The 17146-nt window shown below is 36.3% G+C and overlaps 2 protein-coding genes across 7 annotated transcripts; both read left to right on the top strand.

Annotated features, from left to right (window-relative positions):
• The first annotated feature begins 302 nt into the window (after positions 1 to 302).
• On the top strand, positions 303 to 10840 carry LOC104888062 (transcription factor SRM1). 6 transcript variants are annotated; one of them, XM_048638739.2, is made up of 4 exons: positions 303 to 546; positions 2320 to 2433; positions 2564 to 3058; positions 10004 to 10840. In XM_048638739.2, exons 3-4 carry the CDS (start codon positions 2676 to 2678, stop codon positions 10506 to 10508), a joined length of 888 nt encoding a protein of 295 aa, XP_048494696.1. In that variant the 5' UTR covers positions 303 to 546; positions 2320 to 2433; positions 2564 to 2675; the 3' UTR covers positions 10509 to 10840. The 6 variants fall into 6 exon arrangements, with proteins under 6 accessions (XP_048494696.1, XP_010671218.1, XP_010671196.1 ...); XM_057395252.1 differs by lacking the exon at positions 303 to 546 and adding an exon at positions 1245 to 1440; XM_010672916.4 differs by lacking the exon at positions 2320 to 2433.
• A 2515-nt stretch (positions 10841 to 13355) lies between these two features.
• On the top strand, positions 13356 to 15592 carry LOC104888052 (GEM-like protein 4). Its single transcript, XM_010672885.4, has 3 exons — positions 13356 to 13858; positions 14626 to 14873; positions 15038 to 15592. The coding sequence occupies exons 1-3, from the start codon at positions 13603 to 13605 to the stop codon at positions 15218 to 15220; spliced, it is 687 nt and encodes a 228-aa protein (XP_010671187.1). The 5' UTR covers positions 13356 to 13602; the 3' UTR covers positions 15221 to 15592.
• The last annotated feature ends 1554 nt before the right edge of the window (positions 15593 to 17146 follow it).

Genomic DNA, 17146 nt, shown 5'->3' on the forward strand with positions numbered 1-17146 from the left:
TGCAGAAATGATAAGGGTGTATTTTTTTTTTTTTTGAAACAACATGCAATAATTGACTACTCGCATCAATTGGTGCACCTTTACTAACTTCTTTAATAAAAACTTAGCTTTGTAATTTCAACTAATGAATGTGACTTCACCTATTGAAAATCTCCGAGTAAAATAACAAAGTATACAAAACCTTGACATCAAATCTTAATCTGGATGACAATTGGTGGTGGTACTATATTGATTAATAAGTAGTGAAATGGATAAGGAAATATCTTCTTCTTAAATAATAGACACCTCCAAACAACTTAACATTAATGATTGGGTTAAACAAAGATTAAAAAAATTAACCAATAATTCAAAGCCCGATACTTCCTCTTACTATAGTTACTACTCAGAGAGAGAGAATCATTCAGCAGATTGTTTGTGTGAAGAGAGACAGAAAAGAAAGAAATTGAGTCAAAGAGACAATGAAATACTAACTTATATGGGTATTTTGATTTTGGCTCTTAAAAAGTTTCTGAATTTCACCAACTTCAGATTAAGAAGTAAAGTAAGGTAAGATCCAGAATTATTATTATTATCATTATCCATTTCATATGCTGAAAAACAAAAAAAAAAAGTAGTAGTAGTATATTAATATTATTTGATTGTTTTTAGTTTTATATTTTTTTCTGGAATTTCTATAATTGTGGTTGATTATGCTTGAAGCAACATTTGACTTTACTCCTTGTTTTGCCTCATTAATTTCTGAAAGTAAATGCTAAAATTAGTTGAAAGATTTGATTTTTATTGTCTGACATGCTGATTTCCTGATTAACTGGGTAATTTCCTTTTGTAGTTTTAGGGGGAAAGCAATTAATGAAATCAGGAAAAATCATCATTTTTTTTTTGGGATCTCTTTGAAAAACTGAATTAGGTTGTTGTTGCAATTGTGGGTCAGTCTCATGATGATGGTTGTGCAATGGAATTGATGGGGAGTGTGAAATATCCCAGTGATTTGCCCCTCTTGTTTAGGCAACTTGAAGGTCCCTTCTTTTCTGGGTGCAAAGAACCCAAAATGTCCTCATAATTAAACAATTGTCTTTTTTCCTCTGCCTCAATCAGATTGAGGTGCAATTGCAAGTAGTACCTGCAATACTGGTGGGACCAGCTTAACTGACCCCCCCATCTTCTAACCATTATTGTATTGCGTTTCCGAAAGTTCTTCCTACTTTGACCAATTCGTCTCACAAAAATATTCAAATAGGAACAACAAAAGAAAGTGGAGGAGGGAGTATAAAACAAGTGTTTTGTTTGCTCCCCATTTCATTTTCTGATATAAAGTTCTAAACCCAGTTTAGAGTTAACCCACCTCCTTTCTCATCATCCCTAAAATTTCTAAAAATCAAAGGATTTGTGATTGAGGTGATTTTTTTGGGATTACTGTATGTTTTTAAGTTGAGGATGGAGGTAATTCTTCTTATTATGTTTCCTTTGCTAGTTAATTGTCGGATTTTACACTACACAATGGTAATTGATTGATTTTTTTTTTTTCACTGGGTATGCCGACATTTGAAAGTTATTGATTGAAATTTGCTGGTAATTAATTATTGTTGAGTTGTACAAGGGAAATTAGAAAGAAGGAAGGAAGAAATGTAGGTAAAACAGTGGGTTTGTGGTTGAGCTGTCATGTTTTCTGATACTGATTTCCTTGTTTTGATGTTTTAAGGAATTAATTATTTCACTTTAGAGAGCTGAACTAGAATTGGAGATACAAAATTGTAGATTAGGTGTCTTTTGCTTAATGGTAGATGCTATTTTGAAAATGGGAATGTGGGAAAGTTTTACCTTACCTTTGCTGTTTGATTTGAGAATTGAGATCTGAGAGAGTATTAAGTGTAGAATCATGCTTCCCTTTTATCCTGAAACAAAGTAATTTTGAAAAATTTACTGAAAGAAAGGGATGGTAACAATCAAAATGACAGTAGAAAGTTGAGTGGGCCTGTAACTATACTAAGTGCTGTCATTTTCAGGTAGGAATTGGTTGTTGTTGGACCCAAAAATGGCATTTTGAGCTCTTTATTTTTTTTAATGAAATTAAAAATATCTATCTTCGACCTACTGGCTTCTCTGTTTTTGTATTCTGTTTCTATACAGGTAGCACTCCAATGCCCTAATTGTGTCTTGCCTAAAATTCGATTACTTTGTTTATGTTTCTGTTTTTATTTGAGTGAGCTTGACACCATCTATTACTTAATTCCACCTGTCAATAATTGTATCTGTGAAGTCATTACTTTTGAGATATTGTCCAAGGCATAACGGAAATCTGTTTTCATTTTTAATAAATAGGTCAGCAGTTCACATGACTCCAATTTTTGAGCTGTAGTCTCAGTCATCTTTGATTCTTCCCTCGCTTTGTTTGTGGATTTCATGAATCTGGTTGGATGTAGTCGCTATTCACTGGTCAGCTCGAAATCCTTTGAGTCTGTCCCTTCCGTGCTTATGTATCTTGTTTGAAACATCTGATTCTCATGGTTCTAAATAATCATTGGCATTGGTTCAGCTGAAGTAAGTTTATCTACCTATTTCTTAGTTTCTGGATCTCGTGTTTTCAAAGACCATATCGGCCCTTGTGTTGCTGCAATTGAGAATAATTATTCAACTATACAAGCTGAATGTTTGAGAGTGGATTCAAGTAAGATTAGATGACTGTAGACGAAAAGGGTGATGGTGGTTTTTGGAGTAAAGAGCAGGATAAGGCATTTGAGAATGCCATTGCTACTCATCCCGAGGATTTGGAAGATCGTTGGGAAAAGATAGCTGCAGACGTGCCTGGGAAGACCGTAGAAGAGGTCCAGCACCACTATGAGCTTTTAGTTGAGGATCTACAGCAGATCGAGTCTGGTCGTGTTCCCTTGCCTTCCTATAGTTCTTCTTCAGAGGGTTCTTCAAGTCTTGCTGCTGAAGATGGTAATGGGAAAATGGGTCAATTTGCTAATGCAGGAACTGAATCCAATCATGGAAACAAGGCATCAAAGGCAGATCAGGAACGAAGGAAAGGGATAGCCTGGACAGAGGATGAGCACAGGCAAGTTTACTACCTGATTGTTGTTTACTTAGTTGTCGCTTGACATAAACAGCTGTTTCTATCTTGCTTTAGCTTTCTGATTATTGGTCTAAATTCAAAGAAATGTACAACCTTTGCATTAGCTTTTAACATGCTTCATTCATACTCTTTGCTGTGACGAGTTGAAAAGAAAGCACTGAAATTTACTTTGTTTTCTCCCTTTCTTATTGTAAAGATATGAACTGGAGCGAATAATTGAATCATGTCTTCTTGTGCATATGAGAGTCATTCGTTTAGCACAAATAAGACCTAGCAAGGGTATTTCATGTAACACTAAAAAATGGTGGAGTGACTGGTGGCTGACCCCTTTTTCTCATCACCCAAAGAAATATGCCCATTCATTTATCCTGGATGACCTGATGTGTGCGAATACCGATTGTTTATGCTTAATTCTCCATGAGAATAAGTTGATGAAACAACTTAGGCTCTGTTCTTTTGGACTGAATTAATGGAAATTCAGTTTAGTTAAGACGAATTTAATTTAGTTTAAGTTAGTTTCCTCTCTCAGATTTAATATAGTTCACTTCAGACAAATTAAGTTCAGTTCACTTCAGACAAATAAAGTGACAAATTAAGTTCAGTTCACTTCAGTACGAAAGAATAGAGCCTTAAGTCTGTAAAGTTGAGCGAAAGGTATATTCATATATGTGTCTGTCTCCAATCTCCATGTGTGCCTGCCTGTCACGTCTTTATAGAATCATATATTCCATTTCTTCCATCATCTAGAAGCTTCCACATGTTTCCACCGGTTCTAGAGAGCAAGAGTAAAGATAGTTGAAGTTTACCCCATACCCCTGTCCTTTTTCTGGCAAAACCGTCGGGGGGGAGGGGGAGGAGAGGGAAAAGAGTCATATTTGTATCACAGAGTAGGTCTTCTTTTTTCTCTTAGTGTAATCCTATATTATCCAAATTTTTTGCAATTCGCTCATGCCTTTACCTGCTGCTGGTCTCTACGGGATACAGTTATTAAAGCACCTTTAAACTCTCCCTGTCCTACAGAATGTGTCCATTTAGAGTAATCACAAAGTTTAAGTAAGACCTGAACAGTTGACTTATCTTGTTAGATATGCATAATTATATATAATAATGCACTTCCTAATGCTGTATTAATTTCTGAATCATATTTTGTGTCTATCATTGTTGTGGGAAATAACAAGGTAGTACAGGTAGCACAACAGCCCAGGTAGTCCAAAAAACCAAAGACAATCACTTTCAGAATACTTTTAGTAAGTGAATACTATTATGAAATACCCAAAACCGGAGGTGGATCTTGTGAAGTAAGGGAATATACTAGTTAGCTACCGGAGAGCTAAAAGCTTAGCAGTGGATTGGATAAACACTGGATTTTTAAGCTGTCTGCACCCAGCACTAAGAACATCGCTGAAAAACTTGAGGCTCTAGCTATTAACCATAAAACATAGATAGTAGCTAATAATTAATTTGAAACCTTTGAGGTGTTTGAAATGCCTTTTTCCTTTCCCCCCAAAGGTTCTGCAAGTGAAGTTTTAGAGTTTATGCAGTATTGTGTTGATCGGTATAAGCCTCAATCATATTCCAATTCTTTAAAAATTATTGGCTTGTAATTTTCAAAATGCTTGTACAGTTCCTAATCTATATTTCACACTTTCCTATAATTTCATGTTGTGACTGATAAGCTTTATAGTTTGAGCAATCTGGAATATCTCCCTTGTTCTTAGTTTTATACCATGGTACTTTTTCTAGAATCTCGGATTTGTCGTCCAAATCTTGGTTGATAAGTCTGTAAACGAATCAATACCAACCTTCCACAGCATCTCCAAACTTCAATAAGGATATTATGGCCAGCAACTTTCCTCATTTTCACTTTCTTTAGTGCCTTGCATCCTTTATATTCTGATTTCTTTGCTAATAATACTAATTGACTTCCTGCTCCTTAATGGAGATGTATCCTGTAGCACTTATTTCATTTCCATTGAACAAATCAAATTATTCCCGTCATCTATTCTAGGTCTTCTCCATCTTGGACCATAGGCATTTGGTTTTCAACCTTCACACGTATTACCATACAAAGATCCTTGAATCCTTGTTCAACATGTGTCATATTTTAATTATCTTATAGATATGTTTTTCACCATCACTCCGAGTCTAGTTTTTGTATCTCGTGTACCTCTAGATATATCTGTGACTTTGCCTATCGGACAAATTATTTTGATGTCACTTTAGCATTCTTATGGTTCACTATACTTTTTCAATTCGTACATTTTCCAACGGCCAAGTAGCATTTACTTTTCTTCTTAGCCTCTATTTCTACTTCCTCTCTATAACATGTTGTGCCCTTATGCACCAGTCTATTTGTGTTCACTATGCTTTTCCCATTGATTCGACTAGCCTATCATCAGTAAGCTACCAACTTTTTTGTATTCTTTATCTGCTGATAAATTTGGCTTTTTCTCTTGTCCATTTAGTCGCTTGAAAATCCAAAAGTTTTGCATCTCTTCTCTTCATCACTTCTATCAACCTATTAACTCACCTGGAAGGACTTTATGTTCCAATAACCTATACACAACTTAGTCTTAATGTACTTCTTTGATCCCCCTTGCCTAGAACCTAGAAGCCCTTGCTCATCTAACTCGAAGTATAATGCGTGAGTGAGTATGGAAAATACTCAAGAAACTACCATATTGGTTTATGCTCATAATATGACAAGTCTTATGCAAGTCGTTACCTACCACAACCCTCCTCCGTTCAAGGTATGAGACTGGCAATATTGGATACTCGCATGGATTCTCCATACAATCACCTTTTGCATTTATCCAAGAGTTTTCACTCCTTACTCTATGATTCTTCAACCAGACATGGTCTTAACCATTTTGCCTAAAATCACTTTTCTATAATTGTTCATCATAGATAATAAACAAACCAATGAGGATAACCTTTTTAAGTAATACATGAATCTCGCATCAACAAGGGAAAACTCTCGCTACGAATTATATTTATATGAGCAATTTAGTGCATTGATTTTGTAACGGACAAGAATTTGTTGATGGCGCATTTTGTTTGTGATTAGTTGTAATGAGGTTTCTTCTGGAATTTTGCTTATGTTGGAAGTTACAGGAGCCTTAATTTACTAATTCATTTGATTACTTGATTGGACTATGTGAATATGTAGAGTTGCCTTACAAATTTTATTAATAATAATTTGATCTTGTTAGTTTAAGTTTGTCATCGTATTAGCATTTAATGGATAAGAAAGGAAAGAAGTGTAGAAAAAAGAAATTTATTAATGTTGGCTATATCATGTTTGCATTTACTTCATGATGAAATGATGAGGGGAGATGAAAAGAACCAGTAGGATGAAAATCTCAACGCAGAAGATGGATTGGGTTAGTTGGTTAGCATAGATCAATATCGGGTGTTGTTGCTGTGAAGGATGCTGAATTGTGATAAATTTTTTGGAAGTGTCTGGATTTTATTTTGGTTTGGTTGTATCATGTTTGCATTTTCTTCACAATGAAAAGAGACTATCAGCTTCACAATGTTTGTCCTAGTTGACCTTTCACAATGATTAGTGAAGTGGAAAGGAATTTATGAGATAGGATTTGTCCACTGCAGGTGTGTTCCCAAGTGCCAAACTCGGCAATTTTTTGAGAATTTTCCATGATTTTGGCCCAAAACGAAGTGTCGAAGTGACTATACCTATGTTGAAGTGTCATGAATCTGACACGGGTACTTAAGATGAACTGAAAAGTTTGAGTAATATCGATTGAATGCATAAAGTGAAATCGATTTTTATTTTTTAGTATAAGCAATATGGGAAAATAGTAAAACAGTAGGAGAATCATTGTGAGAAAGAGGGAGGATCAAAAGCTGTAAATATGAAACTGGATGCAAGAAAAAGATAGTGGAGAGGGTATGTGGCAGGTCAGAAAGAGGAAGAAGCTCAATTTGGATAGGTGACATAGCTAGGTGCTTTTAAATGCAAGAAAAAGATAGTGGAGAGGGTATGTGGGAGGTCAGAAAGAGGAAGAAGCTCAAGATGGATAGGTGACATATCTAGGTGCTTTTAATCTTGGCCTCCTGATTGACAAAAAACCAGAACAAAGAGAAGTATAAATCATTTTTTTAATGAGAGGTTCCAAATCAATTGTGAACATGCAGGAATATGGATAGATAGCCAGTATATTGCTACTAATTCCTCTATTAAGTACATTGAGGAGAAAACATGTCAAGGCACTAAATATTATACTTCCCCCGTTTTTTTTACTTGCAACACTTTTCCAAAAGGGAAATAATTAATTACTTGCAACACGTTCTACTTTTGCTTTTCCTTTCTCTCTATCTCTCTCCAATCACATGGGGATTTCTCTTTTTTCCTCTCTACCTCTCTCCTCCACAAATTTTGCATAGTTGATGAAAAAAAAGTGTTGCAAGTAAAAAAAACGGAGGAAGTATAATAAAGGAGTCTAGGAACTGAAAAGGGCAAGACACTAGGGCTTTGTTTGGTTGGATGTAAAGCATTTTCAATGTAATATGATTTTTCATGTAAAACATTTTACAACGGAAAATTCAATTGCAAAGCTAATTTTCCTTTGTTTGGTTCAATGTATAAAAAGCTATGGAGAAAAGAAAAATGGAAGGGGAAGGGAGAAGATGGATAAGAAGAGAGTAAATGGTTGCTATAGAAGGGGGAGGCAAATGTTTTTTCCCTTCTTTTCGAAAGGAAAATGATTTTTACCTATACAAGAGCTCTTTCCCTCGATGGAAAACTTATTTTACGCCCCTTACCAAACAAAACAACGAAAAATGAAGGGAAAACGAAAACTCATTTTCATGGAAAACATTTTACACCTTACCAAATGGAGCCTAGATTTGTCATAGTTCTTCTCATAAAAAGCATTTGTTTTCATTAGACAAAAAAGCATGATAGGCATCATGCATCTTCACTAATATCTGTAGTGATTCATGGAGATTGTAGATGCGTAGTCATGATATCACCAAACATAGTCATTAATTCTGGGAACTAGAATTTTATTTGACTGAAAAAGACTATGAATCATAAAATTGACGAAAGATCTAATAAAGTTCAAGATGGTTATTATTGTAGAGATTTGAATGTGGCTCAGCCAGCATGTATATAACTAGGATGTAGATCCAGTCTTTCTGTTTATTGTTCCACAAGTGCTTAATCAGAATTCTGATCTCTCTTCTACATGTGGCTGATCTCATGAGTTAGAGATGTGTGGATTAATGACAAGAAACTAAGGGAATGCTTAGCTAGGAGGAAGGGGAAGGAAATGGATCAAGAAAACCTCAAAATTCTTCGTGTTTGACTCAAGAGGAGAAAGGAAACAAATTGCTTTTGTTGCTATTTGGTGTAGTACAGAAACAAAACTCCAACCTTCTCCATTGAGTTGCCTCTCTTCCCACCACCATATATTTTTGTTCTCCTCCACCGTTGGCACATGTATTATTAATCGCAATTCCACTGCAATCTTCTACCGTAACTTTCCGATTTGCCACCATGACCACCCACTTCCACCTATGGCATAGCATTCCTCCACCCACCAGCAAATTTAGTGGTGAAATCCTCTGATAGAAGTTCTAGATGTAAAGATTAATGGTCGATTTTGCCCATTACGGCAAGTTTTGGTGGTCCATCGGTAGGCCATTCTCTCTTTCTCTCTCTCACTTTTTTTTTTTTGGGTGGGGCGGTCATGGGGTGAGGATGATAGATTGGTGGTTCTGGTGGTCGTGGATTGAAAGGGGATGAAAGGATTCGTGATTGGCAAGGTTGGGGATTATGTTATACAGGGTAGTTGGATCGAGAGGGGAGTTGAGTGGTGATATCGGCATTTGGGGCTGTGCATTGTGTCATTTGCGCGATTGGTGGTTTTGTGGCTGCTGCAACAGTTCGGTGGATGGTGGCTACTGTTGGTCCTTTGGTGGGGATGATAGGGGTGGTGGTGAGGTGAAATATTGCTGGAGGTGGGGTTAGTGTGTCTAAGGTGGTGTGTAGCGAGGTTCATAACAGTCTAGTGGGAACTCGGTCCAAAGGAGGGGTAGGAAAAGGGGAAGGGGAAGGGGAAGGGGAAGGGGAAGGAAATCATGTTGGAGGAGTTTTGGGAATTCCAAAATTCAAATAGAAGGGGGAAAGGAAAATAGAAAATCCCAACCAAACACGATTCAAGGGAATTAAGGGTACTCTTTCCCTTTATTGACATTCCTAAACTGAAGAGCCCCCTTAAAAGTCCTTTTGCCTAACACACATTCATTTCTATTTGAGTTTAGTTGTGAGATCACTTTTTCTCCTTGATAAGTGCCGTTTACTAGTTACTTGCATTGTTTGACAAAATGATGGGGAGTCGAAGTTCTATAGTCGCAAGGAAGTTCCATTGAAGCAGCATTTCCATTGTACAAGTAAGCTTTTTGAAAATCAAGCTTTGCACAAATTGTTTGGTGGAAGAAAATCCATGTTAACCTTTTGAATCCTGGAAACCATTGTAGTTAATACCCAGTTTGAGGGGTTGGCTCACCGTGGAAGAAAGCCTGATGCTGATGTTTCAATGAATTAGCCGCCTTGATATCTGTCAGCCGTCTGGTAGTAGTTCAGTTACCTTTGAAATCAAAGGTCTTGAGAAAGTTGAAGGATAGTGTGTCATTTCATATTATAAATTCTGGAGTAACATGTTTATTTGAAGTAGTAGCTTTATTAACTTGTAGAAACAAAGTTGAAGGAAGCACTTTTACAGTTTATATGTCGCTTATATTTGACAGTAAGAAGAGTAGTGATTGAGCATGAAGCATGCTTATCACTCTTTTTACGTTTGGAGAGTTCTCACTTAATGTGTATGCTGGTCCCTTAATTTTCATTTTGTTAATTGTGATCTCACATTAAAGTGTATGGTGTGTGATTTGTAATGTAATCAGGTTATTTCTTCTGGGGTTGGAAAAATATGGAAAAGGAGATTGGCGTAGTATATCCCGGAATTTTGTGGTGACAAGAACACCAACGCAAGTGGCAAGCCACGCACAAAAGTATTTTATCAGGTTAAACTCTATGAATAAAGATAGGAGAAGATCGAGTATCCATGATATCACTAGTGTAAACACCGGGGATCTTTCAGCAGCCCAGGGGCCAATTACTGGTCAGACAAATGCAGCTGCTTCTGGTGTTCCATCTGGAAAATCTGAAAAGCAGGCTGCTCAGCCTCTGGCGTCTCCTACAGGAGTTGGCGTGTATGGTACTCCAACTATTGGACAACCGATTGGTGGGCCGTTGGTTTCTGCCGTTGGAACTCCAGTGAATCTTCCTGCTCCTCCGCACATGGCTTATGGTGTACGGGTCCCAGTTCCGGGGTCAGTCGTTCCTGGTGCCCCGATGGGCATGGCTCCTATGACATACCCGATGCCACATACATCTGCTCATATGTAAGATAGATGGATGATCAGCTCTTCTTTAGATATACAAAAGGAAAGAATATGGTTGCCTTGCCTGGTAATCCCAGTTGTCTTGTTGTGTACCTTTTGTCACTTATCTCATTCTTGTACAGACCTAAAATAATGCATAATTGCATAGGATTGTGAAACTTTGTAGGGGTTTTGTTATTTTATTTAATGTATAGTCAGTTGTAGGTAATTGCTGTTTTGAGGTGGGGAACGATATTTGTATTCCCAAGTTTTACAGAGATTGTCATTGAACTGTAGCTATTAATTAGCAACTAATTACTGATAATAGTATGGGAAATTCCCTTGGCCAATGTTCAATTATGTTGATTGTTTGTTCCCTTTAGACGTTAACAATCTGATTGACAACAATATCTTATTGTAAAAATTATTAAAAGAGACGGTCTAATTTTAATATAAAAGTAGACCTAATAACTAAACTCGTTTGCTAAACGCCGTCCTGAAATATCCTATTAACGCCCTGTATAAATACATATACTTCACTCTCCCACTCTCACTCTCATCACCACTCTCCCACTCTCTTTCACTCTCTTCACCTTCTCTTAAGGATTTTTAATCAAGATCTCCGGTAACGAGAACTCCGGCGACAAGAATTCCGGCGACAAGGATTCCGGCGAGGAGAAATCCGACTTTCCGGCGGTAGTGACTTAGGCGCCACACCACCACGGCACCACCACCCCCTTCTCTCCTGATTTTTCTTCACTTTTTTTGATTTTTTTTTTAAAAAAAGGGAGGCATCCACCATGGACGCTCCACCGGTGGTGGAGGCGCCTGCCATGGGCGCCTCCACCGGTGGTGGGGCGTCCATGATGGACGCCTCCTTTTTTAAAATTTTTTAGTTGCCAGTTTTCAAAATCATCATGTTTCTAATAAATTTGACTATTTTTTTTTCCATTGTAAAACATTTATCATATAATTTTTAAATACAGAAAACCAAAAGACTAAAAGTCACAATAACACCGAACGAATCCTAAGTAATTTGATAAAAATAACACAATGTATAAATCCCATATAAAATTCAGGCTAAATCGTCTTTCTAAACATATTGTAGTCAGGGGCGGATCCAGGATTCTAGACCAGGGGTAGCGCAACTTTACACTACTAGAAACTCAAAAAAAAAGTTCGTAATTACTAAATTCAAAATGTTACAAAATCCTAAATGTTACAAAATCCAAATACAACCTTGAAATCAATAATAAAAGAAAATTACAATTGTTCACGTCGGGTCCTCAAATTTTGGAACCGATTTACAATCGCATCAACTTCAACATCACAAAACAAATCTTTTTCAAGAAAAGTAACTAAACAATCATTTCACAAAATTCAATCAAAATTCAACCTCACAAGTCACAATCAAAATTTCAACCCAAATTCCACAACAATGAACAACCAAATTCCACAACAATGAACAATTCACAAACTACTAATTCCACAAATCCACATACCACAATTTCCACAAATTCTGAAATTCAGCCTAAAAGAATAAAAAAAACTGCCAACAATTTTAGAGGAAAAAGAAAGAAAGTTACCTGTCGCCGTCACTACTGTCGCCGAACTGTCGAAGTGCAACTATGTGTCTACGTCGCTACTGTCGCCATCACTCTCGCCGTCGCCGTCACTATGTGTCTAAGTCGTTCGTCGCTACTGTCGCCGTCGCAAACTATTTCTGGAGAGCCGACTGCCGAGATTCCGAGAAGAAAGAAAAAAGAAAGTTAAGACTTAGGGGATTAAGATTTAAGAATCAAAGTTAAGAGGAGACTCTAATTTAGGGCTAGATCTAGATTCTAGTTTATAATTCGCGGAACAATAAACATACCATTTTCTGGAGACCTCGGTTTCTCCGACGATACGACGACCGAGACTGAGTACTCCGGCGACTGGCGACTGGCGACTGGAGAAATTCGATTTTCCGAATTCCGACGACACATCACCGAGAATGGGAGTTGAGAGTTTGAGATTAGAGAGAGAGAGAATTGAGTTTGAGGAGGTGAGAGAGTGAAATTTCCAAATGAAACGCGGTCTTCTTTTTTTGCGATTTTTTCCGATTTTTTGAATTATTTTTTTTTAAAAAGCAGGGGTAGCACGTGCTACCCCTTGTTACCACGTGGCTCCGCCACTGATTGTAGTGTAGGCTGTAGCATAGAAAAACATGGTCACATGCCTAAGCATGTAAGCTAGAAAAATTAAATGATCATAGTTGTAAAAAATGGATAAGGTACATAAGAAATCTTATGTGGATTCTATGAAAGGAGGTGGGTGGCATCAGAAAGTTGCTCTGCCAGCACAAAAAGCTTTAGTGCTGATGTTAGAATGATTAACACAGACACACAGTAATACAATTTATCCCAACTCACTCCCATAACTGCCGCAAGTGCTTTTACAAATTTCATGCAAAAAGAAATACTTCAGATCTCTTTATAGGAGTAGCATGCATGCATGGAATCTACTTTTATGTCAACAAAGATCATCAAGCTTTGCTGATTGTCTGTTCGTAAAGTGGGCTAGACATGACACAGGCCTAAACATAATGTGAATATGAAATCTTCACTTGTCACTTTGAATTTCTTTTCCCTATTTATATTTGAGTCACACTTTGCGCTTTTGAATTGAATTAATGAAAATTCAGCTCAGTTCAGATAAATTCAGTTTCGTTTAGACAATTCAAGTTCAGTTCAGTTTAGTTCACTTCAGTCAGCAGTTCAATGCAGCTCCGACAAATTTATCATCTTCTTACCCTCCTTCTCTTTCTTTAACAAGGAGTTAACTCCTGTTTAGTCATTTAAAGGAACATTGGTATATTTGTCTGGTGTTATATGCGCAAATTATCTGGCAAATATCTAAGGCTTTTTCTTATTCTTGAAGATACAAAGCTGATGTGATATGTCTTAAGATTTCAATATTTATCAACCAACTCCTTTTGCTTTCCCTCTTATACATATGTATATATATACCTCCTCCTGACATGTTCTCATCCTCCAGTACCCATCAGAAAATATTTCCTGCTCTCTATTCAATCAGTTGCACAAAACTTTTAGATATATAAACAGCATAAAGTTAGAATAATGAATGTTCCTGAGAGATTCACTTCAAGAACTATGAAGAGTTTGCTTCAAGATACCATGCATGGAAATCAATCATCAAGACGAACAATGTACGACTACGATCAGAAAAAGAAAACACCCACCATGAAATCATTACACGGACCTTCGATCCAAGGCCACGAATCTTCGAGATTGGCACAAAGCAAATTGGTAGTTAGCAAAATGAGAAAACAGGGTGAAAGATCCCACAGATTTGCAAATGGCATTAAAGAACATGGTAACCATCCTTTTACTATATGATAGATCGTTACATATTTTTCTTTAGACAAACTATATAATATATGTGCACAAACAGCTTTAACTATGCTCAATTTTCTTTGAACAATCTTAACTCTTGATGACCTATATTAACTTGCTATACATGTCAGAAAAGTAGATCACTACTACCTCATTCATTTTTAAACTGGATGCACAGACACTCTCTAGGAGTCAACGTGTCGCGTTTCCGACACTTTAAACGTTTCCAACACTTCAGGACACTTTAAGACACTGTGAATTTTTTTTGGAGATAAATAATGGTTAGAGATAAAGTAGGATACTAAAAATATGATAAATATCTTTAGGATATATTAGTACTTAGGATATAATTATATATATCCTAAAGATATTTATCATATCTTTAGTATCCTACTTTATCTCTAACACCGATATAGTTTTTTTGTTAGTAGAAGAAATGTTTTTCCTTTCAACCTTACTTTTTCCTTTCAATATCTCTAAATCTATCAAAATATAGCCTAATCTACTATCAAAACTGTAAAATATCGTGTTCTCTAACTTTTCCCCCGCATTTTTTCACTTTTAGAATTTGCGTTTTCCCGTGTCTACGTGTCCCCGTGTCCGTGTCAGTATCCCGTGTCCGTGCAACTTGATGTTATGTCATGCGTGACAGATTATAGTTGGATTGAGTACTGTCAAATTCAGTTTATTGTTGTTGATAATTAACGATTCGAAGGACTAATAGCCCTATTTTTAATGGAATTGCAGTGAAGGGAAAGCTTAGTTTAGGAGCAAAATTACTAAGACTAGGGAGTATGGAGAAAGTGTGCAAGCAAGTTTTCAGTGTAAGAGAAGGCGAGCGATTGTTGAAGGCTTCGCATTGCTGCTTGTCAACTACAGCCGGTCCTATAGTCGGCCTTCTCTTCATCTCGACAGAGAAGCTAGCATTTTGCAGCGACAGATCGATTGTGAAACTCTCTTCTCCTACAGGAGAGTTGCTTAGATTTCGTTACAAGGTATATTTTACACGCACATTCAATCTCTGTTCGATAGTTTTTGCTATTACATTATACTGTTCTTACATAAAAAGAGAAGTGTTTCACTTATTTCGAAACGTAGGAAGTATATTATTGGATGCTGATGACAATTCTTTGTTTTCCATAAACTATGAATATTACAGGTTGTTATTCCATTGAGAAAGATTGAGAGAGCAAACCAAAGGGAGAACACAAAGAAAGCGTCTAAGAAATACCTACAATTAAATACCACTGATGAGTTCGAGTTTTGGTTCATGGGATTCCTTAACTACAAGAAAATGTTTAAGTGCTTACAAGAGGCCATTGATCAAGCTCTGGATTATTAGCATACAGAAGACTTAGAGCTCATCATGTCGGGTCGAAGTACAGGGCTGGGATAGGGCGGGTCACATTTTAAGTCCCCCCAAACCTGGTAAAATGAGATGGAAATAGGATCACGATTGGCCTAATGGCGGTGAGGCTCTCCTTACACTTCTATTCTATGACAGGGTTCGATTCTCACCCCTTGTCCCCAATCGCTTCCCTGGAAAAAGGACAGTGTATTGAGTAATTTAGCACAATATTGTGTATGTGTAGTATAATCTTGTATAGTTTATTATCAGCGTACCACACCCTATGCTGCTTTAACACATGCTATGATGATATAATAGTTTTATTTTTTTTGGCAGAGGAGTGATATATAAATAGCTTTCAATGAATGTGATTTTGCAAAACTAACCAGTTGATAATGTTATGGCTAGCTTTATTAAGGAAATCAAAAAAGGTCCTTAAAATTTGTCAAAGTGAAGGGAAACTAAAAAAAATTTTTTTTTTTTTAATGTTATCTCAATAGGTAAATACACAAACAATTTTTGATCTTTTATGATATTGACCTTTACTGTTTTTTAGCAACTAGTTAGAGTTGATAAATATTTTTAATGTCAGTACCTTACTTAGAATTTCCGGTCAAAATAGTCAATTATCGACATTGACTATGTATTTTGCTAAATCTTGCGCGTGAGTTGCAAGTCTCAATGAAAGTGAACACAATGGCCCTGTTTGGTGATTAGAGTTTAGAGGTTAGAGTTTATAGTTTGTGGTTAGATGATTACTTTTTTGTTCAGAGGATTTGACTGCTGATTTAAATAATTATTGTGTAAAGGTGTTTGGCAACACTTAGCCGATTGTTTAGAGTTTTGTACTTTTTAGAGCATGTAAAATGACATTTATGGACATATGTTTTTTTTTAAAACAAATTTTAGTATTAATTATATGGACAAAATAGTCATTTGTTTTTTCTCTCTCCAAAACTCTCATGAAAAAGCTCCTCTACCCAGCTTTTTCAAAAGAGAGTTTTGATCAGAGTTTTCGGTACAAAACTCTCTTTAATCCTCTCTCTCACCAAACACCCAAGTTAGAGTTTTTACTGGTCAAAACTCTAAACTCTCTCTAAAACTCTCTCCCCCAAACACCCCCAATATATACCACTCACCCCTTTTGAACCCTCTCGTTTAAAACGCAAACTTCCCATCTTATTCAAATTCTCTCATCTCAAAGGCAGTTCAGATATGGTGAATTGAGTTTCAAGGTAAGTCAGCTTCAATTTCAAGACTCTGTTTCCTCAATTTATTTGTGTTTTATAAGAAAGAATTATGGCTGAATTTGTTTTAGTTTAAATGGGAGGGAGTGACTGACTCAGTGGAGGGAGGGGGATGGTAAGGAAATCTCACCCCAAAAAGCCCGTAATGAGATTCGATCCCATAACCTTGAAATTATAAGGCCAAATCTTTACCACTAGGCCAAGCTTTATGTTTTTTTATCTTCTATACTCATAGTCTATCCCTCCCTATCTCTCTCTATAGTCTATCCTTCTCCTATCTTTTAATCTTTATTAATCATTATATATATTTCAACATTACAAGTATTATATATATAAATGAGTTCATATGAGAATGCATACTTATATGAGAAATGAGAATGGATTTTACACGCTATAACTCTTATGAATAAGTGATGTAACTCTAATGAAAAAGTGATATAACTCCAAAAACAAAATATTTGAAAAAAAAAAATTAAAAAAAAACAAATTTGTTTTTTGAATTCAAATTTTTTTAGAGAGATATATCTCTAATGAATAAGTGTTGTAACTCTAAACCAATCGTGTTGTTGAGATTCATTCTCATTTCTCATGTATCATGTATGGAGCATTCTCATGTGATCTTGCCTCTCTCTCTCTCTCTATATATATATATATATATATATTACCTCTATTT

The sequence above is a fragment of the Beta vulgaris genome, chromosome 1 (genome assembly GCF_026745355.1).
Source record: "Beta vulgaris subsp. vulgaris cultivar EL10 chromosome 1, EL10.2, whole genome shotgun sequence".
Taxonomy (NCBI): domain Eukaryota; kingdom Viridiplantae; phylum Streptophyta; class Magnoliopsida; order Caryophyllales; family Amaranthaceae; genus Beta; species Beta vulgaris.

What these genes read in the sequence shown, in the direction of transcription:
- LOC104888052 (XM_010672885.4), top strand. Translation starts at nt 13,603, where the DNA reads ATGAATGTTCCTGAGAGATTCACTTCAAGAACTATGAAGAGTTTGCTT. An exon ending in AAATGGCATTAAAGAACATG is followed by an intron (nt 13,859 to 14,625) that starts GTAACCATCCTT and finishes ATGGAATTGCAG; the next exon opens with TGAAGGGAAAGCTTAGTTTA. An exon ending in TGCTTAGATTTCGTTACAAG is followed by an intron (nt 14,874 to 15,037) that starts GTATATTTTACA and finishes TGAATATTACAG; the next exon opens with GTTGTTATTCCATTGAGAAA.
- LOC104888062 (XM_048638739.2), top strand. Translation starts at nt 2,676, where the DNA reads ATGACTGTAGACGAAAAGGGTGATGGTGGTTTTTGGAGTAAAGAGCAG. An exon ending in TGGACAGAGGATGAGCACAG is followed by an intron (nt 3,059 to 10,003) that starts GCAAGTTTACTA and finishes TAATGTAATCAG; the next exon opens with GTTATTTCTTCTGGGGTTGG.